At 41.7% G+C, this 24,305-nt stretch overlaps 1 protein-coding gene across 7 annotated transcripts in view; it reads left to right on the forward strand.

Annotated features, from left to right (window-relative positions):
• nhsl2 (NHS-like 2) overlaps positions 1-23,593 on the forward strand; it is a 357,452-nt gene extending 333,859 nt beyond the window's left edge. For 6 of the 7 annotated variants that reach the window (XM_043704713.2, XM_043704718.2, XM_043704716.2 and 3 more), the window contains 4 exons: positions 1,318-1,449; positions 11,320-14,139; positions 19,611-19,752; positions 20,451-23,593. In XM_043704713.2, the coding sequence (XP_043560648.2) occupies positions 1,318-1,449; positions 11,320-14,139; positions 19,611-19,752; positions 20,451-20,799 (3,443 nt within the window). In that variant the 3' untranslated portion in view covers positions 20,800-23,593. The remainder of the gene's footprint in view (positions 1-1,317; positions 1,450-11,319; positions 14,140-19,610; positions 19,753-20,450) is intronic. The other variant, XM_043704715.2, reaches the window with a different exon arrangement.
• Positions 23,594-24,305: the final 712 nt, after the last annotated feature.

A 24,305-nucleotide genomic window follows, 5' to 3' on the forward strand; every position in this document is an offset into this window, starting at 1 on the left:
AAGAAGATGGGCAGGTGGGACAGTTTAAGAGGGGGGTGCTGAATTAAAGGTTTGGATCTGGGATGAGATGGGTGGAAGGGAGATAAGGAAACTATTGAATTTGATGTTGATGTCATGTGGTTGGACGGTCCCAAGGTGGAAGGTGAGGCATCAAAGGGCTAGGATTTGGCGGTGGAGGACGCCCAGGAGATCTCATCTACTGTGTCCGCTGCTCTCGCTGTTGTCTCATGTACAGTGGGGAGACAGGACACCAACTCACAGAATGTTTCAGAGAACATCTCTGGGAACCATGCTCCAAACAACCCCACCACTCTGTGGCCAACCACTTCAATTCCCCTTCCCAATCCGCTCAGGACATGCAAGTCCTGGGCTGTCTCCACTGCCAAATCCAAGCTGTCTGACAACTGGAGAAAGAATGTCTCACCTTCTGTCTTGGGTCCCTCCAACCACACGGCATCAATGTCGGCTTCGGTTTCCTTATTTCCCCTCACCCTACCTCATCCCAGATCCAACCCCCCAACTTGGCACCACTCTCTTGAACTGTCCTACCTGTCCATCTTCCTTCCCATCTATTTGTTCCACCCTCCCCTCTAACCTATCACCATCACCCCCTACCGCATCTACCTATCACCTTCCCAGCTACCTTCAGCCTCCACCCCCATGTCCCAACCCTCCTATTTATCTCTCAGCCCCTTCTCTCCACCCCCCAACCTTCCTGATGAAGGGCTTATGCCTGAAACATCGATTCTCCTGCTCCTCGGGTGCTGCCTGACCTTCTGTGCTTTTCCAGCACCATACCTTTCAATTGAAATAGTGGTTGATAGATTTCTGAATACCAAAGCTGTTAGGGGTTACGGGGAAATTATGGGATGAAGGCTTTAAAGCGAATGATCAACTATGAGAATATTGGATGGCAGCGGTGGTTCAATGGACTATATATAAGTTATATACTCCTGTAAGTTATATACCCCCATGTTCCTAAATCTAACGGCTGGGAAACCCTGACAGCTTTCCTGTTCTGTACCTACCTCTGAATGTTAATGACGTAGAGTGCTATACTTTGTGAAAACTGAATCCTTATCAAGCATTAACAAACTCCCCTGGAAAAATAACATGTTGGTATTTACTGCACATGAAGCATTCACTCAAAGAGATGCAGGGACACTTTAAGCACACAGACCTGTGAATCAGTCAATTCCTTTCGAAACAATAAGGGAGAAATGAAGAATGGGGAATGACGCTGAAGACAGGTACAACTCGATTGGAAAAATTAAAGGTTTTGGGAAAGATTTATTTGTTTTTACCTTTCTTTACCAGGGGAGACCCTTGAGCGACACGCAAACACACACCAATCTTTGTTTAACACAGAGACTGCAATGAACCCAAAGAGTATGCTGAGGAGGAGACGGACAGTCACTGGCTTGCACGAGTCTAATCAGCCTCAACAAGGTGAGTACCCTCTCTGATCAAATCCTTGGGACTGTTGCTGCATTTCAGCGTATTAAGCAGCTGAGAGAATCAATACCTGTCAAGCTGAATTAGTGAATAATTGTTGAGTGCTGCTGGTTACCCTCCCCACTTCATTGCAGTGCCAAGTTGTATAGTGATTGTTAACCTTATCTGGATTTCAGTGATGCAATCCCCATTTCTGTTCATTTTCAGTCCCAGTAGCGAAACTTGACCTAAATATTATGGGAGGGAATATCACATGCCGCCATTATTTTGCTGTTGATTTTCTCAGCTATTCAGCTGTAGAGAGAGTTCCTGCCTTACTCTGGCCTTCAGCTTGGTTTCATCAGTATATCTGCTGTTCCAGATGTTTATATTAGATTCCCTACAGTGTGGAAACAGGCCCTTCAGCCCAACCAGTCCACACTGACCCTCCGAAGAGTAACCCACCCAGACCCATTCCCCCCTGACTAATGCACCTAACATTATGGGCAATTGAGCATGGCCAATTCGCCTGACCTGCACATCTTTGGACTGTGGGAGGAAACTGGAGCACCCGGAAGAAACCCACGCAGACACGGGGAGAATGTGCAAACTCCACACAGACAGTCACCCGAGGCTGGAATTGAACCTGGGACCCTGGTGCTGTGAGGCAGCAGTGCTAACCACTGAGCCACTGAGGCATGACTAAGACTAGAGGGCCCAAGTTTAGGTTGTGGAATAAATAGTTTACAGAGAATCTGAAACAAAGACATTTTCACCCAGAATGTGGTAGAAATATGGAATGCGCTGCCTGAAAGAATGGTTGAGGCAAATAATCTTACAGCAATTAAGAAGCATTTAGACAAGCATTTAAAAATGCCAGGGCAGAGTAGGCTATGGGCCAAGTAAATTGGATTAGCTTGTTGTTTGTTTGGCATAGACTGGGTGAGCCGAAGGGCCTTTTGCTCTGCTTTATGACCTGATGAGTCGAAGAGCAGCTCAGAGGGTTTATCTGTTCATTAATAATTGCCTGAAATATTAGCTTAACTCAGTGACAAGACATTCACTATTTGTCAGCAGTACCTACTTGTATTAGCAATGGATGCAATTAATATCTATTATCAAATATATCCTGTATTCTTCTAGCACACATCAGCTTAAATCTTACACTCCATATATTTTCAGTACTTATCATTGCAAGAGTTTCAGATTAGATGAGATACTTTGTGTCAGAATAAAGAGTATCTGTAGCTCAATAATAACTGTGAGAAAGTGAGGACTGCAGATCCTGGAGATCAGAGTTGAAAAGTGTGGTGCTGGAAAAACTCAGCAGGTCAGGCAGCATCTGGCTAAATAATAACTATCAGTTTACCATCACATGAGGAGAAATCCCAATTAATGTTTAATTCCCTTCTGTAACGTTTATTTTTTTTCAAAAAGGCATTAGGTTATTCACTTTCAATGGTTAAACGTCCATTCTGATACAATGAAAACTCATTAAGCAATCTAATATGAACTTCAACAAAGAAAGGCAATAACAAAAACAAATAATGTATGAAAATGTGTTGCTACATCAGCCCAATACATTGTTTTTATGCATTGTTTCTTAATTCCTTGTTTTTCTCTTAATTTCTCTTATTCCTTAATCTTAACTGTCCCAGATGTAAGCATTCAGAAGTCCTCCAACATCTGTGAAATGTTCATTCACAATTTCAAAAGACATAAAGCAAAATGTAGACTACAAATTATCAGTTTAGCCTTTTAACCTTCCTACACACAATCATTCTGAATTTAGGTTCAGGATTATTCTTTTCTTTAAAAAGTGTGGGATGAGCATATTAGGTAGTGACTGACTCACGTTATCACCCTCCAGTTAGCTCATGAAGAGTGGAGCAGTGAGGGAGCTTTAGATGGTTTCTCTGTGAATCGCTGGCCTTGACACTGGCATCCCAGACAGGCCAGCAGTTTCTGGCAAAGACAGTCCAGCAGTTTGAGTCCACTACAGTTCATAGGTTGAGACCTATCTCTTGGGAATCCAGCAGCGAGAATATTCTTCTCACAAGGTGGGGGTCTCAAGGAGTGGGTAGTCAGGAGGTTTGCACAAGAATAATCAAATCCCTAAAGCGCAGAAGCAGGCCATTCAGCCCATCAATCCACACTGACCCTTCAAAGAAAATCCCGCCCAGACCCTCCCCTTATCTTATCCCTGCATTTACCATAGCCAATCTACCTAACTGGCACATCTTTGGACTGTGGGAGGAAATCAGAGCACCTCAAAGAAACCCACACAGACCAATGATGGAATCAAACCTGAGTCCCTGATGCTGTGAGGCAGGAGTGCCAACCACTGAGCCACAGTGTGTCCTAAAAAGTGGGGAGGAGGGGCTGGATTTCAGAAGCAGGACAGCGATAACAGGACAGGCCGGTCAACACCATTTCCCAGTCAGTAAAGCAGCTATCATTTCTTGCTCACCAAGTGGTCAGGGAGGTGTCAAGTGGAGGCCTTTCAGTGGCCATAAGTTGACTGGTCAAAGGATTTCATTGATAATATGTCAGGAAATTCACACATCAATTTTCTCATCCATAATTAATTAGTTAGCTGGTGAGAAAAGATTGAGTTTCTTTCCAGGCTAACTCCCCCTCTTTGCCCTACTTACTACTTGCAGAGAGAGGAAATGTCATGTGCTCGGACAGTCCTTATATCCGATTGTGTCATTGTTTGCCATCTAGTGGATATAGACCTGTATTACTTGTGTTCAGGAATCCAGTCATGATCCTGCAAACAGGTTCAACAAAAGCAATAGGTCAATGTAACTTTCTGTTAAATTGCGTAAACATAACCAAAACTGAAAATGAGTACCAATTGGATCTCAACTCATTTGTGTTTAGTGGGTATTTCTTCATGTAGTTTTTAACAACATTATGCACATGACCTGATATAATATCTTGAGGCAATCCCCAGAAGAATAAGACAACACTGACAGTATGGCAATGGAGATATTAGTATGAATTATATTAAAGGTTAATCAAAGAGCCGAATTCTAAGAGACAAATTAGATGTTTGGGGAGATAGGAAATGTATGGAGGAATTCGAGAGCTTAACTCCTGGATAACTGAAGTACAATTATCAGTGTCAGGGTGAAGAAAGTGGAGGATGCATAAAAGGCCAGAGTTGGAAAAACTCCACGTTCTCCTAAGATGATTAGAGAGATGGGGTAATGTTGAAGTAGTACAGGATGTTGGTGAGGTCGCTTTTGGAAAGATGTAAATGAATTGCAGAATAAAAACGAGGACTGCAGATGCTGGAAACCAGAGTCTGGAAAAGCACAGCAGGTCAGGCAGCATCTGAGGAGCAGGAAAATCGACATTTCGGGCAAAAGCCCTTCATCAGGAATAGAGGCAGGGTGCCTGCAGAGTGGAGAGATAAATGAGAGGGGTGGGGGGTGGGGTGAAAGTAGCATAAAGTACAGTAGGTGAGTGGGGATGGGGATGGAGGTGATATGTCAGAGAGGAGGGTGGGGGAAGGTAGCAAAGAATACAATCGGTGAATAGGGGTGGGAATAAGGTGATAGGTCAGAGAGGAGAGTGGAGTGGATAGGTGGAAAGGAAGATAGGCAGGTAGGACAGGTCATGAGGTCGGTGCTGAGCTGGAAGGTTGAAACTGAGGTGCGGTGGGGAAAGGGGAAATGAGGAAACTGGTGAAATCCACAATGATGCCATGGGGTTGAAGTGTTCCAAGGCGGAAGATGAGGTGTTCTTTCTCCAGGCGTCGGGTGGTGAGGGAGCGGTGGTGGAGGAGACCCATGACCTGCATGTCCTCGGCAGAGTGGGAAGGGGAGTTGGAAATGTTGGGCCACAGGGTAGTGGGGTTGATTGGTGTTGGTGTTCCAGAAATGTTCCCTAAAACGCTCTGCTAGGAGGCGTCCAGCCTCCCCAATGTAGAGGAGACTGCATCGAGAGCAAGGATACAATAAATGATATTGGTGAATGTGCAGGTAAAACTTTGATGGATGTGGAAGGCTCCTTTGAGGTCTTGGATGGAGGTGAGGGAGGAGGTGTGGATGCAGGCTTTGCAATTCCCGCGGTGGCAGGGGAGGGTGCCAGGAAGGGAGGGTGGGTTATTGGGGGGGCATGGACCTAACCAGGTAGTCATGGAGGGAACGGTTTTTGTGGAAGGTGGAAAGGGGTGGGGAGGGAAATATATCCCTGGTGTTGAAGTCCATTTGGAGGTGGCGGAAATGTCGTCGGATGATGTGGTCTATGCGAAGGTTGGTGGGGTGGAAGGTGAGAACCAGGGGGGTTTTGTCCTTGTTACGGTTGGAGGGATGGGGTTTGAGGGCAGAGGCGTGGGATGTGGACGCCATGCGTTGGAGGGCATCTTTAACCACGTGGAAAGGGAAATTGCGGTCTCTAAAGAAGGAGGCCACCTGGTGTGTTCTGTGGTGGAACTGGTCCTCCTGGGAGCAGATACGGTGGAGGAATTGGGAATATGCGATGGCATTTTTGCAGGAGGTAGGGTGGGAAGTGGTGTAATCCAGGTAGCTGTGGGAGTCGGTGGGTTTGTAAAAGATGTCAGTGTCAAGTTGGTCGTCATTAATGGAGATAGAGAGGTCCAGGAAGGGGAGGGAGGTGTCAGAGATGTTCCATGTGAATTCCACCCAACCATAAATTCACCTGGACCATCTCTGACACCTCCCTCCCCTTCCTGGACCTCTCCATCTCCATTAATGACGACCAACTTGACACTGACATCTTTTACAAATCCACCAACTCCCACAGCTACCTGAATCACACCTCTTCCCATCCTCCCTCCTGCAAAAATGCCATCTCGTATTCCCAATTTCTCCGCCTCCGCCGTATCTGCTCCCAGGAGGACCAGTTCCACCACAGAATACACCAGGTGGCCTCCTTCTTTCGAGACCACAATTTCCTTTCCCACGTGGTTAAAGATGCCCTCCAACGCATTGCGTCCACATCCTGCACCTCCGCCCTCAAACCCCACCGCTCCAACCGTAACAAGGACAAAACCCCCCGATGCTCACCTTCCACCCTACCAACCTTCGCATAGACCACATCATCCGACGACATTTCCGCCACCTCCAAATGGACCCCACCCCCAGGGATATATTTCCCTCCCCACCCCTTTCCGCTTTGCGCAAAGACCATTCCCTCCTTGACTACCTGGTCAGGTCCATGCCCCCCCAACAACCCACCCTCCCGTCCTGGCACCCTCCCCTGCCACTGCAGGAATTGTAAAACCTGCGCCCACACCTCCTCCCTCATCTCCATCCAAGACCCCAAAGGAGCCTTCCACATCCATCAAAGTATTACCTGCACATCCACCAATATCATTTATTGTATCCGTTGCTCCTGTTGCGGTCTCCTCTACATTGGGGAGGCTGGACGCCTCCAAGCAGAGCGCTGTAGGGAACATCTCCGGAACACCAACACCAATCAACCCTGTGGCCCAACATTTCAACTCCCCCTCTCACTCTGCCGAGGACAAACAGGTCCTGGGCCTCCTTCACCGCCACTCCCTCACCACCTGACGCCTGAAGGAAGAATGCCTCATCCGCCGCCTCGGAACACTTCAACCCCAGGGCATCAATGTGGACTTCACCAGTTTCCTCATTTCCCCTTCCCCCACCTCACCCCAGTTCCAACCTTCCAGCTCAGCACTGTCCCCATGACCTGTCCTACCTGCCTACCTTCCTTTCCACCTATCCACTTCACCCTCCTCTCTGACCTATCACCTTCATTCCCACCCCTATTCACCCATTGTACTCTTTGTTACCTTCCCCCACCCTCCTCTCAGACCTATCACCTCCGTCCCCACCCCCATTCACTCTATGATACTTTCTCCCCATCCCCATCCCCCTCTCATTTATCTCTCCACTCTGCAGGCACCCTGCCTCTATTCCTGATGAAGGGCTTTTGCCCGAAACGTCGATTTTCCTGCTCCTCAGATGCTGCCTGACCTGCTGTGCTTTTCCAGCACCACTCTAATCTAGACTCTGTAAATGAATTGCAGATGATTCAGAAAAGATGTTGCCAGGAATGGAGAATTTGAGTGCGAAGGATAGACTGGGACTTTTTTCACTGGAGCAGAAGAGGTTGCGGGGTGATTTTTTTTGTAGGGGTTTATAAAATCATGAGAGATGCAGGTAAGGTGAATAGCAAAGGTCTTTTCCCCAAGATGGGTGTGTTCAAAACTTTGGGGGCTTATTTTTAAGGTGGGAAGAGAAAGATTTAAAAGGGACTTGAGGTGCAAGTTTTTCGCACAGAGTGGCTTGTGTGTGAAATGAACTGGCAGAGGTGGTAGTAGATGCAGGTACAATTACAACATTTAAAAGACATTTGGATATATACATGAATAGGAAAGATTTAGAGGGATATGGGCCAAACACAGGCAAGTGGGGCTAATTTAGTTTGCGTAACTTGGTCAGCATGGACGAGTTGGACTGCGTGGTCTGTTTCTGTACTGTATGATTCTAGAACTCTATCAGGCCATGGAGGGATTTGACCAGTTGGATCAGAATTAGATAATCAAAATGTTAATGGATCAAGTGGCATTATAGGTCAGCATAACAGGAATAATTAACAAATGGAACTTGACACAAGTTAGACTATGAGCAGCAGAGTTTAGATGATTGTGAGAATCTGATTGGAATGGTTTATATGTAACATTGTAGCAAAAAATGAATGTGAATTTAGGAAACCACAGGACTTTAAATAGGAATAAGATTGAGGCTGGAGTTTGAACAGACAGTAAATTTAACTAAACAAAATCTAACAAACAGTAAATCTTACAATAGTTGAGGTCTCTTATCTCCGATCATTCGGTATACCTCACACAAAAGGGTATTTTTGTATGTCTGCTACAGCAGTGAGTACCTGCACATCTCTGACAACTCGATTGGATCCTGTCTTCATCTGGTGATAACACGTCAAGATATACCAAAATGCCTCACTGGATATTAACCAGAAGCAACAAAAAAAATTGAGAAAATTGTCAGATGAGATTGTAGCTCAAAGATTGGTGTGGTAAAAGTGGGTTCCAGCACATGACACACTGGCACCAATACTGGGGAAAGTGGAAAGTTGGGATAGTTTACATTTGAACCATTCTGGCAAACTACATAATTGGGGAACTAGAAAGGGTTTTACAACTAAATAATAGAGGCAAGCAACAAATTTGATGAGATATGATATATCAAAGTCCAGAGACGAGGCAAGAGAATGATGACTTAATATAGGGAATGAAGAGCAAATAGTTCCAGTAAGGGGTAGTGATCTTAAATTAACAGCTAAGACTAAAGATTGCAAAACTAGTTAAAGGACAAAAGTAGAGGCTCTGTATCTGCATACATGTAAGATTAGAAACTAGATACATAAATTGATAGTAAAAATACAAGTAAAGAAGTATGGTCTGATAACCATTAAAGAAACATGGCTGCAGAATGACTAGAGATGAGCTGCATATTGAGAAACACAAAACATTTAAGAAGAATGGGAAGTGAAGAAAAGGTACTATGGGGGAGAGGGCAGGAGAAGGGGGAGCTCTCTATTGATTGGAGGCAATCATCTCAGCTCCACTCTATCTCTGCAGGGGTTCCTCAGGATGACCTAGTTCCTCAGTGACCTGGGCCCAATCTTCTTCAGCTGCTTTCTTGATGACCTTCCCTCTGCTCCAAAATTATAGATGGGGATGTTTGCCAGTGATTAATCATTGTTCAGCAGTACTCACAACTCCTTAATTGGTGAAGCAGTTCAAGTCCAAATGCAGCAAGACCTGGACAATATCCAGTCAACTAACATTTGCGCCACACAAATGCCAGGCAATGACTGTTTTCAATAAGAGACTGTTTAACCACTGCCCCTTGACATTCAATCTTCAATAAAAGACAGGTTAACTACTGCCCCTTGACATTTAATGTGTTCCAATCACTGAATGCTCCACTGCCAACATTCGGGGGGTTATTATTGATCAGAAACTGGCCCCAGATACCAGAATTCCCTCCCTAATCCTGTCTGCTTCTTTTTCCTCCTTTAAGACACTTTTTAAAACTTACCTATTCTAATATTTCTTTACATGATTTAAGGTCAATCTTTATCTACTAATGTACCTGATGTCAATTTACAGCATTGAAAGTACTATATAAATTGACTGAATGTTGTTAACGAGACTATGGATTGGGGAGGTGAAACTACACTTTAATTACAGCCAGTAGACTGTGTTCTCTGGGGGTTACTGTGTTTGGAATGTTACTTTGCTGTAACAACATAGGGAAAACCTAGTGAGTGAAAAACCTGGCTCTGTGACACAACTGGCGTTGGTGCTACAGCAGTCTAAGCTTGTCCTAGTGGGCAAGCAGCTCTCTTAGTCACATATGCCCCATGCTGGGAAGGACTGCAAATGGCAATGCTCTTGCTATACCAGAAATGTTCCAATTGCTCAGGTTATGACTACAAACAGCCACTGTAGCTGATTTAATGCAGTTTGGAAGCTTGGGCCACACAGGCCAAATAAACACATTCACTTGTAATGCACCAAAGAGCGACACACCTCTCCCACCCAATCTCCACCACCAGTAGCATTACTTAAATGGGCAAGCCCCAAGCATGAACAATGGTTTACAGTAATATTTACTGTTGCACATTTTCTGGATGTATTACGGAATACTGCTGGAAATGTTGCGGTGATATCTTGGATTTGCAAAGGAAGTGTTGCTGCATTCTCAAAGCGAGACCAGAGGATTTGGTGATCAGTCCACATAAAGGTTGCAGCTATGGGTATTGGGGTACTGCAGGGTTTGTAGCCCGACATGGAGATGAAGCAGAGGCATTGGAGAAAGGATGCTGTGCATGAGGGGAGAAGAGGCATGGGAAAGGATTGTGGGAGTGGATAAAGTTTGGAACTTCACAGCGATTTCAAAGGAAAAGTTTATAATGTTTTCATTTACTCCTGGTGAGACCTCATCAGGAGTACTAGGCACAGTATTGGTCACCTTGTTTATGGAAGGAGGTAAACAAATTGGAGGCTCTTAAGAAAAAGTTCACTAGAGTATTATCTCACATTGACGGCTGTCTAATGAAAAATGTTTGAACAGGTTAGACTTGTATCTATAGGAGTTTAAAAGAGGGCATTTGATTGAAACATTTAAAACTCTGAGAGATCTTAACAGGATCGATGTCAAGAAGATAAGAGAATAAACAGCTGTTTAGATGTCATAGTCGGCCATTTAAAAATTGTGGACCTTTGGAACTCTCTCCCTGAAACTGAGGTGGAATCAAAGTGCTTGAGGCAGAGGTAGGTAGATAGATTCTTATTAAGCATGGGTTTGAAAGATGAGCAGGGATAGATGGGATTATGGATTCGAAGTTAAGATTAGGTCAGCCATGATCTTATTGAATGATGGAGCAGGCTGGAGGGGGTGAATGGTTTGCATGTTCCTGTTTTTTTAACTAATTAGGCTGCAACTTTCTCCAGCAAGTTAATTATTATTCAGCTAACAGTATCAACCAGTCACAACACATTTACAACAGTGTAACTGTGTGTTGTAGATAAATCACCATTACCACAAATAAAACCTTCAGTTACAAAGTGCAAATTAAGCTAGTTACTCTTCATTTATTATGCAGCTTTCGAATGCATCTCCTTATAAATATTCAAACAAATATTTTTAAATCAAAGGATCAGCATCGTCAACATTCACATGTGCTTCTTATAGAGAATTTACATGTGTTGAAGGCTATATTTCAATTCTTTCTGTCATATGGGAGTACTGGCAAGAGTTATGTAGATTGAAGAATATGAGCTGTTCTAGGAATTAATGTTCTTTCATTTGTATACAGTGATCATTAGATCAATTCTTTTCCTCATTCCAGGCCTTTCAACAGAATGTTCTACATCTCCTCACACACTAACGGCTGCAGAGGCACCTCAGCGTCTCTTTAATTTTGATGAAGATCTTAGTGTTACCAATGGGAAAAGGGATTCAGCCAGCAATGTGAAAACAGGGCAGTCTTTTCCCACAATGCTCAGGAAGGTACAGAGTGATCTGGGTCAAATAACCAACCCAAGTCTATCTCAATCTTCAGGGAATATCACATTCACAATGAACAATGCACAGACGAGGCACACATCTCTAAGTGATCATAGTTTCTCTTCACTTAACTCTTCTTGGGATCAAATAAGAGGAATTAGTTTTTCTTCTTCCTGGAATAACTCAAATGACATAAAGCCACCAAACTCTGTGTCAACAGAAGCTATGCATGCTGACGGATGTGCTCTGGAAACATTCAGTCAAACTTATTGCAATGGCCAGCCTCTCAAGCAGCATGCAATTTGTTCCTCAACTCAAAAGCAGCTGTTGCCTCATGCTAACACATCGAGTCCAGGAGACCGATGTCATTGCTCAGACAACCGGATGGAGGATCATCATCATTCATCCAGCGGAGCTTGCAATGGCAGTACATCAACGTGTGCTCCTCAAATTTCAGATGTGGCTTTATCTGTATCACTTCAGTGCTTGAAACATTCTTCACCATGTGATTCAGAACTATCATTAAATGCTGGCTCCCATTCAGAATGCAATGTGCCATTATCAACCTTTTTGCCAAGGGAAGATCAAGCACAAAACAGCCGAAGTAATGCTTTTGACTCTTTCACATCAGCTAGGGGAGAAACAGCAACAAGGACTCCAAACCTTAAGGATATAAGGTCTAATCATGAACGAATTATCATTTACACAACCAATGACCCAGACGAAGAAACAAACTCAAATCTGGAACTACAAGGTCATTCTGATACAAGTACTTGCAAGTTCCGGGAGAGGTCATTGTCAACTCCAACAGATTCTGGATCATGCTGTTCATCAGATGCAGTCAGAAGTTATGACTCCAAGTGTTATGATCACACCCGACGACATAGTGAAAATTACATCATGCGTTATCCAAGTGCCAGCTCAGAAGAAAGCCAAAGTACTGAGAATGTCTCTGTGATAACAGATCAGGAAGAGTCACAAAAATCAAGAGCTCGGTCAAGAAGTATCTCCCTGAAAAAGCCAAAGAAGAAGCCTATTCCACCAGTGCGCAGTGTTTCTCTAAAGAAATACGAAGTTAGCCCTAAACTCAAAGAAATTGCACCAAGCATCTCACCTGAAGAGATTAGGCCTATAAAGCTCTTTCTCCATCCAGAGAAGCAAATCAATCAAAGTGAATCAATAGACAGCAACGAATCGAGTGGTTTTGTATCAGATGCACGTTCTAGTTCTGCTACACCCACACTGAGAGATGGAGAACCCATACGGTACCCAGAGCATTGGTTTCTAAATGATTGGAAATCCAATGATCCGTACAGATCATTATCAAACTCTAGTACTGCTACGGGTATAACAGTAATTGAATGTGCAAAGTCACGTGGTAGTTCTGAATCCTTAACATCTCCATTTATTTCGAGGGCTACAACACCATCCCAATTGTCTGTGGAGGTTGAATCTAAAATGACATCTCCAGGGAAGCTTCCTGGTCTGATGTCACCATCTAGTGGTTACTCAAGCCAGCCAGAAACTCCAACATCTGCTTTCCCTATGTCTGTTTATCAAGGCCATATCGTGCAACCAGTTGGCAAACCAAAGCCCAAGGTGCCAGAGCGGAAATCTTCATTGCAGCCAACTTCTCCTAATGAGAAGAGCCCAAGGTCAAAACATGTTTTTGACCTACCCATAACTCCACCTCCTCATTTGGATCTATCTGGGCTTAAGCTACCTTTTAAAGGCAAATCCAAAGCCAGCAGACGACACTCTGATTCTTCAAATAGTACGAAACTTAGCCAGAAGCATAGCCCCAATCAACCTTCTATGCCAATCATAACACAGACTGTTTTAGAGTCAGTACGCCTTCGCTCAGTCAGCAGATCAGAAACAGAGGATAATTCAAAAATTTTAATTTCACCACAAAAAATCCACACCGAGTCCTCTGAACTACCTGAGAAAAAGGTCCGTCCGCCTGTTCCTGGAAAGCCACCCATGTCAAAGAGGCCTTCAAGTATTGTACTGAAGGTTTCTCCCACGGAGCACCCAACTCACATCACTTCACCGCCTTCAGAGGCAACTTCCAAAAGAGGTTTTGTCACAGTCTTTAGAAAAGTTGGGGTAAAGAGACAGGAGTCTATTGAAAGTGCAACAAGTCAGAAACCACCTTTGGCATCACCCAAAACTACGTGTCCACAATCAAACATTCTGCAAAGTAACTATATGGACACAAAACAAACAAGAGAAATACCAGCCACCACCGATGAGAGTCCAGGGGAAAGTTTCGCAGCCCTAACCAGGAGCTCCACTCAGTATACTGAGAAGAAGAAGACTCCTCCACCTGTCCCTAAGAAACCAAATGTGCTGATTGTACCAACAAATACAGCACACATACTCGTAGTCACAGAGCGCCCAGGGTGGAGTCCGCAACGCAGTCCAGCTGCTACTCCAGATTCCAACAGTGCCAATGTCTCACTTTCCCAAGTTGTATATGAAAGAGATTTGGAAGTGTCTGACATGAATGTATCACATGATTGGAAAACTGCTCCAAGTGCTGAGAATATACCATGTACTAGCGTTCATTCTGGGGACAGCAGGAAGAAACAATACAACGATGGATTTGGCCTGTGCCAAAATATAATGTCGAGCACTGCTCCAGGGCAGAATCCCACAGGTATGTGAAATGTCAGTGCAGAAGTTGAATTTTTTATGAATTTAAAAGCACATATTCTGTTTCTAGGTGCCAATGCCACAATCTGGTTGACTGGTGATTGAATATTAAATTTTCACTCCACTGAACTCCATTGAGATCACATTATGATGTGGTGTCTGGTCAGTAGGAACCATTGGTGTGTTAAGCACCAAAATTAATCAGCTGGGTTATGTACTTAAATCATCATTTTACAATAGAAACATTGCTATGCCAAGTTGTACCATCTACTGCATGGACACATGCAATTAAAGTTTAATGTAAGTTCTCTGTTAGAGGACAGTAATGGGTCAGCTCCGCCCTCCACAGTTCCAATTTCCTTATGGACATGAAGTAGTACTGACCTGTAAGGATGATGTGTATGTGGAGAACCACATATTATCATCTTCATTGATCCACCTCATAAATCATCATTCACACCTCGACTAGCACCAGGGTCATAGAATGCTATCATTTGTTTGTTCTTTTTCATTAAATATTGTCTGTCACAGCCTTGTACCTTCTGTCCATATCAAATGCAGTCAGAATTTCTGTCATCCTATTTGGCATTCCTCTCTAATTCTCCTCATCTCCTTACATTTCACTGACTTACAATTCTTAAAATGCACCAAGCAAAAATTTGTGGCTGAAAGTAGGGAATGGGTGACCTGCAATTTAAAATAATGCAAGTAGCATGCTTCTAGTTGAATCTTTCTAAAATCTACTGTGAAATATTTCTATTTTGTTTTAGTGTGTTTGATGTTCATTTTAACTCATTCACAAGTTAATGGAGGCTAATGGTGCTCCTGTTTACTCTCATTATTCCACTGGCATAGGATGGTGGAAAAACAGGGAAATGTTTGATTGGGTACCTGTCTGTTTGTTCAATAAGGAAAATGAGAAATGGAAACCAGGGAATTTAAAACCTGTTTAGCCTCACATCTTTAATTGGGGAATTACTAGAGTCTGTCATTAAAGACAGGGTGAACATCTTGAAAATATTCAGTTGATTGGAAACTTTGTAAAAGATAGCTTATGCCTGACAACCTGTTATTTAAAAATGTGACTAGAGTAATGCTCAGGGGAATGATATCTCAATGGACTCCAAAATAGGAGTAGAAGAAAGTAAGGACTGCAAATGCTGGAGATCAGAGTTAAAGAGTGTGGTGCTGAAAAAGCACAGCAGGTCAGGCAGCATCTGAGGAGTAGGAGAGTCGACGTTTCGGGCACAAGCTCTTCATCAGAAAGCTCAAAGAATCGACTCTCCTGCTCCTCGGATGCTGCCTGACTGGCTGTGCTTTTCAAGCACCACACTTTTTGACTCCAAAAAAGAAGTTCCCCCATTAAGCACACTTAGCTAAAGATGAAGGTTGAAGCTAAAATTGAAGGGACATTATTGACCTGGCTAGGAAATTGATTAGGTGGCTGGAGTAAAAGAGAAGGGATAATTGATATTCTAATTGTCAGAATGGCCTAGATAATAGGATATAAATACACGTTTCCAAATGGACTGATGACACAAGGATAAATAATATTGTAAACAATCTCAATAGAAGGACAAAATTACAGAGATATCAATAGGTTAAGTGAATGGACAAAACTGTGGCAAATGGCTTTCAATTTGAGCAAATGTGAAATCATCCACCCTGGACATAAAAAAAAGACAGAATCTGATTATTCTAGAGTCAAAAGCTGGAGCTCCAAAGGCACTTGTAGGTTCAGATATGTATATCATTAAATGTCATGGAAACATGCTAAAAATAGTCAAAAAGGCAAATGCAATTCTGGCATTTTAAATCTATAGAATGAGACGGTAGTGTCAGAAGATGAATCTTCATGACAGCTCATCTTAATTAGCAATACATCTTCCAGGTTTGCTGCCACCATCACCTTTCCGGATAGGCATTTACAAAGTCTCCTTGTCTAGTGTGGCAAAGTAAAATGACCTGCTAGTCTAAGGTGAAGAACGTCTTGCCTTAATTAGGAGGTAGTTTATTGCATGATAACAACTAGGAACGAGTTACATTGGTCTAATAGGTATTGAGAAAGTGCCGGAGAGCAGAGTCAAAATGTGTGGTGCTGTAAATGCATAGTAGTTCAGGCAATATCTGAGGAACAGGAGAATCAACGTTTCAGGCATAAACCCTTCATTAGGAATGTGGGGGATGTGGTGGGATGGGGGGGTGGGGGGAGCATAATGGGGAAGGGAGCTGAGAGATAAATGGGGGGGTGGGGTGGCTGGGGGGTCGTAGCTGGGAAGGCGATCGGTAGATGCAGATGGAAGGTGATGGTGGTTCCCGGAACATTGATTCTCTTGCTCCGTTAGTGCTGCCTGACCTGCTCTGCTTTTCCAGAGTCACACTTTTCGACTCTGATAGATATTGAGGTTGTTTTTATAGTCTCAGGTTCAATGTTAGATCTTTACTACTTCGAGGTCCAAAGCAGTTCTCGTAGTTAACTCCATATGACGTCATATTGGGTGGTGCCTAATGCACAATTCAGCATTAACTCTTTCAGAACCTTATGCCATTATGCAACAGGTAGTATTCATGCTTCAGCTGGATGAAGCCCTGTTCAAACTACACCTAAAATACTTTGAGCAACTCTGTGCATCTTCCTAAAGGATAAATTGGCCTTAGAACAATGTATAGCTGAGATTTATCAAATGATACCTGGATTCCAATTGTTAAATTATATGGCAAGTTTACACAATCTAAAATATAATCCCCATGATTTCGAAGGTTAAGGGTAGTATGATTGAACCTTTCAAGATATTAAGGGAAACAATAAAGTAATTATGGAGAAAAGTTGTATCCACTGTTTGAATGGTCTAGAACTTAAGGTTATAGTCTAAAAATTAGAAGTGTTCGTCCGGGAATAAAATTTTTTAAAAATTTCTTCATTGGACAGCCAATTATAAATTCCAAAATTGGCCAATAAAAATATATTAATTTCAAAGATATTAAGGGATATGAAGCTAAACATGTGTATCGAGTTAAGTCAGAGGTTAGCCATGATCTCATTGAATGGCAAAACTACCTTGAAGTAGGAACCTTGAACAGGCCTACTCCTGTTCCTATTTTCACATTTCTGCACTGTTAGCAGATTTCCCTGTAATAACTATCCAAGAAAAACTGTTAGACCAGCAACAGATTCTAGCCAAAGTAATCTTTAAACCAACGGTATTTACATTGCTTAATATCAGTATTACACTTTATATAACTACAATATTTTAGATGATACAATGAGATGCAAAGAACACAATCTGGATCCCGAGAGATCACTTTCAGCCCTCCAGCTGCCTGTGTATTGTGAAGTTCCTGACAGTAATACAATCTGGTTCGCAGGCAAGCAATGACTAACTCCAATCTCCAGGCTATCCACACAAATGCATAATTCCTGGCCACCGATGTACATTCTGACTTTTAAGTGAAAAATATCTTTTTAAACCACACCGCGTTTTAGTTTGCTTTTACTCAGAATAATGCACTTAGAAATGTATTAGATGATTACAACGATCATTTTACAAAAGGAGAATTTCTTGAAAAATTTATTCACTTTTTAGTTGAAAAATTTCCCAACTTGTGCCAACCAACTCTGGATTGAAAACCAAGAGCATTGTTTCCACTGGATTATCTAGAAAGGGGTTTCTGAGTAAGAAGCCAACTGTTTAGAACTAAGATGAGGAGAAATTTCTTCCCTCAATTATAAATCTTATGAACTCTCTATTCAAGTGGGCAATGAAGGTATCTTCATTGAATATATTTAAAGATTTATACTTTTCAACTTTAGACAGATTTTAATCTCTCAGCAATTGAAGTGATAGAGGGAACAGGCAGAACTGTGAAAGTACATGTGTAGAAGATCATCTCTGATCATAAATCATGGTGGAGCAGGCTCTTTGGTCTATATGAGCTTCCCTTCCTATTTCTTATGTTCTCCGGGCATGTTTGTTGATGCCATTTATTGAGTAATTTCAACACATTCTAAATGACAACCAAACCAAACATCCTGCATCAACTGGAAAGCTCCTGCTCAATACAGGCTGGAATATTCATCTTACGTTTTTCATTATAAGCAGTTTAGTAATGTTGGAGATTAGTATTCATAGCCAACAATATTCGACCACAAACAACAGCAAATTTATAAGCAATGACGTCTTGTCATTGCAGTCCAGAGTATCTCTGATGAACGCCATAATAAACATAAAGGAAGAGCAAAACATTGCTGAACTCAAGTGGAGTTGGCAATGTCAAAGGACAATGCTGAAAATATTTCAATGGACTTTCAGACTCAGCAAAAGGTCAGATGGACAATTGAACACGTGGGAGTGGTATGCTGCCCCATTTGCAACAGCTTTAAGGTGCATTTCATTAGCTAAACTAAGATGTGCTGAGCACAGTGGTTGTGAACCGTTAGGAGTTGAATGAGTGAACAGGAAACATTGTGTTAACTTACAAATGTTCACTAACTCCTAGAACTGGAGAGACTAGAAGGAAAAAAACTCTAAATAAATTCTGGTCTCCCTCCTATAGGAAGGATGTTGTAAAACTTGAAAGGGTTCAGAAAATATTTACAAAGGTGTTGCCAGGGTTGGAGGGTTTGAGCTATAGGGAAAGGTTGAATAGGCTGGGGCTGTTTTCCCTGGAGTATTAGAGGCTGAGGGGTGATGTTTACAGAGGTTTATAAAATCATGAGGGGCATGGATAGGGTAAATAGACAAGGTCTTTTTCCTGGGATGGGGGAGTCCTGAAGTAGAGGGCATAGGTTTAGGGAAAGAGGGAAAAGACTTAAAAGATACCTCAAGGGCAACTTTTTCACGCAGAGGGTGAGTGAATGCAATGAGCTGCCAGAGGAAGTGGTGGAGGCTAGTACAACTATAACATTTAAAAAGCATCTGGATGGGTACATTAATAGGAAGGGTTTAGAGGAAAGTGGTCACGTGCTGGCAAATGTGACTAGATTAATTTAGAATATCTAGTCAGCATGGACAAGTTGGACTGAAGGGTCTGTTTCCATGCTGTACATCTCTATGACTGTATGTTATCCACAAAAATGTTTAGCATAAAGATTAGAACATTTACTGTTCAAGGAGTTGTTTAATATAATACTTAATGCAAATAATTGCATAATATTACTGTTGTGTTCATTTGTTTATCTATTGTTCAATAAAGTTGGAACCTCAGTGCAACAGTGCACATTGAGTTACAAGCGTTACTTTTGCAAGATGGTTACAATTAACATCCAGTTGATGTGGATACAGTTTAGACATGATTAGTTGGTATACATACCTTTTATTTGATCTCTTCTGCCTCTCTGAAGACAGATTAATTTGCCCATGTAAATTTGGATTCCAGGGACTGAGTTTTGGAATTAACCATTGACAATTGAAAATGTTACTTTATTTGAAATCTAGGATCGCTCAATACAACTCAATTCTGTGTTGTTATCTTTAGACATTTCCTTGAATCCAGCTGCTAAACAGAAAAGTCCCACAGGTACACAGAGTGGAGACATTGTAGTGGAGGATGACGATGATGTGTTTATATCCTCAGGTACCCAACGTTCCACTGAAGATCTCTTCACTGTTATTCACAGGTATGAGAGATGATAAAGCTGATTTCTAGTATGTCAGCAAACATGTTGGAGCAAATAGTGATGATTAATTCAATCAATCTAAGGTTTCTGCTCATCTTTCTCCAAAGTTATCACAGAATATCAAGAGGCCCATAGCAAATCCTCAGCGTTAATGCCATAAATCATTCTTAACAAATTAATTATACTTGTCATGGACAGATATTGCAATTTATTATGGTGGTATTCTAATTAACTGCAGTGCCCTGAGAGTGAAAAATAAAACAAATATCTCAATGAGGACTTTATTAAAAGTCCTTGCTTCACTCTTCCAGCACAGACAGTTGAAGCAGTTCTGTGCCCAATGGGAAGCTTAATTCTGTAAGGGCATTGAAGAATCAAAACATAATTATTTTAAACTAAATTAAGCACTTAGCATTCTTATATCGTTTAGCATCATTCTGCTGAACTGTTATATTCTAAAAAAAAATAGTTCAGGAGGGTGAGTCTCCTTGGATTTCTCTGTTCTTTATCCTTGGAGATAGTTGTAGCTTCATTGTTAACACTTTATCTCCATCTCTGTTAATTAGTCTTTCTCAGTCCAAGATTTTGCTCTAATGGCCAGTCCATTTCCATAACCTATATTTGCCTATTTGAACAGAGTTCCTCTGAAATGATTTGAACTCAGCTTGCTAGAACCTTATTTTATTATTTTTCTATAGGTCAAAGAGGAAAGTGCTAGGATGGAAGGAGCCTGGAGAAGCATTCAATGTCAGGCATGTGGCTGTTTCACCTGTTAAACCACCTACGACACCTCCCAGCAGTGGACTCAAGGTTTCCCCCTCAGCGAGTGGGAATGGGATCAAAGTCAGCACCAGCAATGAGAACTTTAAGGCCTTATTACAAAAGAAGGGCAGCAAGCCTGCGTCTGGTACACGCATGTCTGCAGCTGAGCTCCTGAAAAGCACCAACCCTCTTGCGAGAAGGATTGCAACGGAATTTACACAGGAGTCGGAAAGGTGCCAGCCCATACTGGATCCTGTGTCTTCTGAAGATACTTCTAAGTGTTAGAGCTCTACCAATTTACCAAGAGAAAGGAGAGAGGATCAATGTCAAGCTGTCTTATTGAATGTAAATTTTTAATTTTTGCTCTATCCATGGAGCCATTATACTGGTCCAAGGAAAGAGGAAGCTTTGCACAAACCTGTGAATGCAAACTCAAGTGATGATGTGTTCTTCATTTGGAAATTTACAGAATGTCAAAATTTAAGTGACATTTTTATTTCAACCAATCTTTTGGATCAAGAACTCTGAGGAAGTTTGTCATTGTAAAGTGGAGAATATGGCATGGCCTAATTGATTTGAATTAGTTTTAGTTAGACTGGAAAAGCCTGGAGCTTTGGAAAAAATGTATAGCAGACAATCTACATTCCAGCCTGTCAGTCTAAGTGTACTAAGGCCTTATTGGGAATTGACAATTTAAAATTTCCTTGGGCTATACTATGAGCAAAAATGCTTAAGTTCTGATTGTAAATTTAACAAAGAACTCCAGTGATTATAGTTTATCAATGTTAATCAGTCCAGCAGTAAATTGAATCTGTGGGAATTTTTTTTTAAAAGAGTTTTCGGAGTCTGAAAACTCCAATATGACAAGAAACTTTGGAAGAAAATGACACGTTTAGTGTCATGCTTCAGCTTCTCACTGCCATTTGGTCCAAATTTGTTCTGTGAGTCTCAACCCACAGTGAAGATTCAGGAAAGGAGAAACTCTCTCTTTTTAAAATTGCAAAATACCTGGCTTCATTCTACGACTGAGAGACTATGCCCACGTGTACCGAGGTTCGTGGACTCTACGTTGTCTTTCCCTGCAGCTTCCCTCGAAAGAAAGCCATGGAAACAGGAAGAAAGGCAAAATTCAGGGTCCAGGAATTTATTGCTGAGGTCTTGAAAATGGATAGTAATATGATGTTTTTGGCTATTTGCTTAAGAAGCAGTTGTTTGCCTGATCTGTAATGTTTATTGGAATAGTGCCTCCTATTAAGTTGTTAATTTTATCAATATACTGTAATCTGTATTATGGCATTGATATATAAGAGTTATTTCAAAGTCTTTTGATTGTACATCAAAGGTAAACCTTTGAATTTGAAAGCTTTTAAAAGGCCTTGGTGTTGCCTTTACCATGATATATAGCAATGATCTGAATGTAGAAACCCTGGAAGGTTTAAGCCTTGGTTTGAGGGGGTCAGTGGTTCCCACTGGTTCTAATCATACATACAATTCAAATATTTCAGAAAGTCTTAGTCCATGTGTTTCTTTTATATTTCCTTTTGCTCGTTAGATAAACAATCTCTATGAAAAGTGAACCGCAAGTCAAAAAATTCTCATGTTAGATCAAGAGCTACACCTAGACTCATGCCAGTCCTTCGTAGAACAGTACCTCTCCACCCACTGCCAGTGATAGCTGCCTTCTGCTGATAGCCTGTGAGCCAACTGCCAGTAATAAGCTCTCTGAAACCATGGCCAGTGATGTGCCTGAGCCCACAGGCAGTGCTGTGCTTTCTTCAACACATACCCCAGAGAAAATAAAAAATCATATTTGGAAATAAACATACTGGTCATACGGGACTTCCATTTTGAGATAAACAAGCCAAGTTAGACCATTGTCTCAGCCCAAGTTTAACCATTTTATTTTCTCTGGGAAAGCCAGTTTTGGGCTCCACTCTGCTGAAAGCCAGTGCTGTGTTTTTGGCACCTCCAAATTAGAACGGTGCCCATCCTAGTCCTTGGGCCAGAGTTATGGTTATTGTAGTGCACCTTTTCTCAATAAAATAACAAGGTGGTATGCATCTGTGGTTTTGCCGCTTATCACCTTATGCCTTTGTCTTTATCCCAATCCAAATTAGTAATCTTACTATCTCGACACTGAGCCACTGCTTTGTTTATTCCTTTCGAGAACCACAGTTATAGCCATTCCAGATCCCTGAACCAGGTCTGTGCACAATGACTCCTCAATCTTTGGCAGTAACTTCATATTTGGCACAGGAGATAGAATCATTAACCTACATGTCCTGCAGGTAATTAGAAATATTAATAGTATAATTAGGTTAACAGAGTTTGTTAAATTTTATTTTGCTCTAACCACTGAGGACAAGCTGGATATCACTATCCCAACCATTGGAGAACACCTTAGCATACCTCCCAGTCCCTGTCTAAGTTTCAAATTTATCTCAGGGTACTCTGTGTCAGGAGGAAATTATAAACTTAAGGAAATAATGGAGTTAAATACCTCCGATTAGTTAAAGTATATTAGTAATGGAAAAACTCTGTCTTCATAATTTGCACAGGGTAGTTTATTATCTGAGTGAGTTAAACCTTTTCAGTTCATTGATTGAAGCTTTCTGTAAATAGTCATATTTTTATTTTATCTTATTCTTGAATGTATGAGATTCCCTCTGCCCACCTCAAGTGTCAAACATTGAAAGCATCACCATTTCTTCACATGAGTGCGCTAATGGTGTCACATCATGGTGGGGCTGAGCAAATGCACCTTGTTATAAAAGGCATGTTCCACCATGTCAGAATGCAGTGAGCATTTGTCCTGTGAATAGTAAGAGATGAGTGCACTTAATTCAGGAGGACTCCGTGGCTTTGTTTCTGTGATGTCTTGCACTTAAATATTTGAAATGAATTGTGCGCTTTAAAAGTGTCTCAGGAAATTGGGAATGATCTATAGTTATTTTTTCATATATTAGAAAATGCATTTGCCTCCCCCATAGCTTGGTGTGATATATATATATATATATATACATATATATATATTAACTGTATAATCTTTTGGGACAATCATTAAAAAAAATGAAGCAAATTTTATTTCAAGGTTGTTTTTCTTTCTCAGATGCCTTTCCACTTCCTGAAAATATACCGTAACCAAGGTTTGTTAAAGTTTTGAATCTGTTCTGAGGCAGATATTAGTTTCAACTGAGTTAAGAAATTCTCTTAAGTTTAGAAATTTTATTTAATGGCATTTAAATTTGCTTTCCCTATTTTGTAAGGGTGTTGTTTCAGGAACAGAGTTCCACAGGCATCAGCATCTTTCTGGTACTTTGACAACGTAGCTGTTCATCACATTTGAAAGTAAACAGTGAGTATGAGAAGGCCTGTTTGAGGGATCACAATTAAACTTGACCTTAACCAAACACACACTCTTAGAACATAGAACATAGAAAAGTACAGCACAGAACAGGCCCTTCAGCCCACAGTGTTGTGCCGAGGATCAATCCTAATCTAAAATAAAATAACCTAACTTATGCACCCCTTAGTTCACTGCTGTCCATGTGCATGTCCAGCAATCACTTAAATGTCCCTAATAACTTCGCTTCCACCACCACAGCTGGCAACGCATTCCATGCATTCTCAACTCTCTATGTAAAGAACCTACCTCTAATATCACCTCTATACTTTCCTCCTAACATGTTAAAATTATGACCCCACATGGCAGTCAATCCTGCCATGGGGAAAGGTCTCTGGCTATTGACTCTATCCATGCCTCTCATTACCTTATACACCTTGATCAGGTC

This window comes from Chiloscyllium plagiosum, unplaced genomic scaffold (genome assembly GCF_037043375.1).
Source record: "Chiloscyllium plagiosum isolate Xiang-an unplaced genomic scaffold, Cpla_swu_hap1 HiC_scaffold_11, whole genome shotgun sequence".
Taxonomy (NCBI): Eukaryota; Metazoa; Chordata; class Chondrichthyes; order Orectolobiformes; family Hemiscylliidae; genus Chiloscyllium; species Chiloscyllium plagiosum.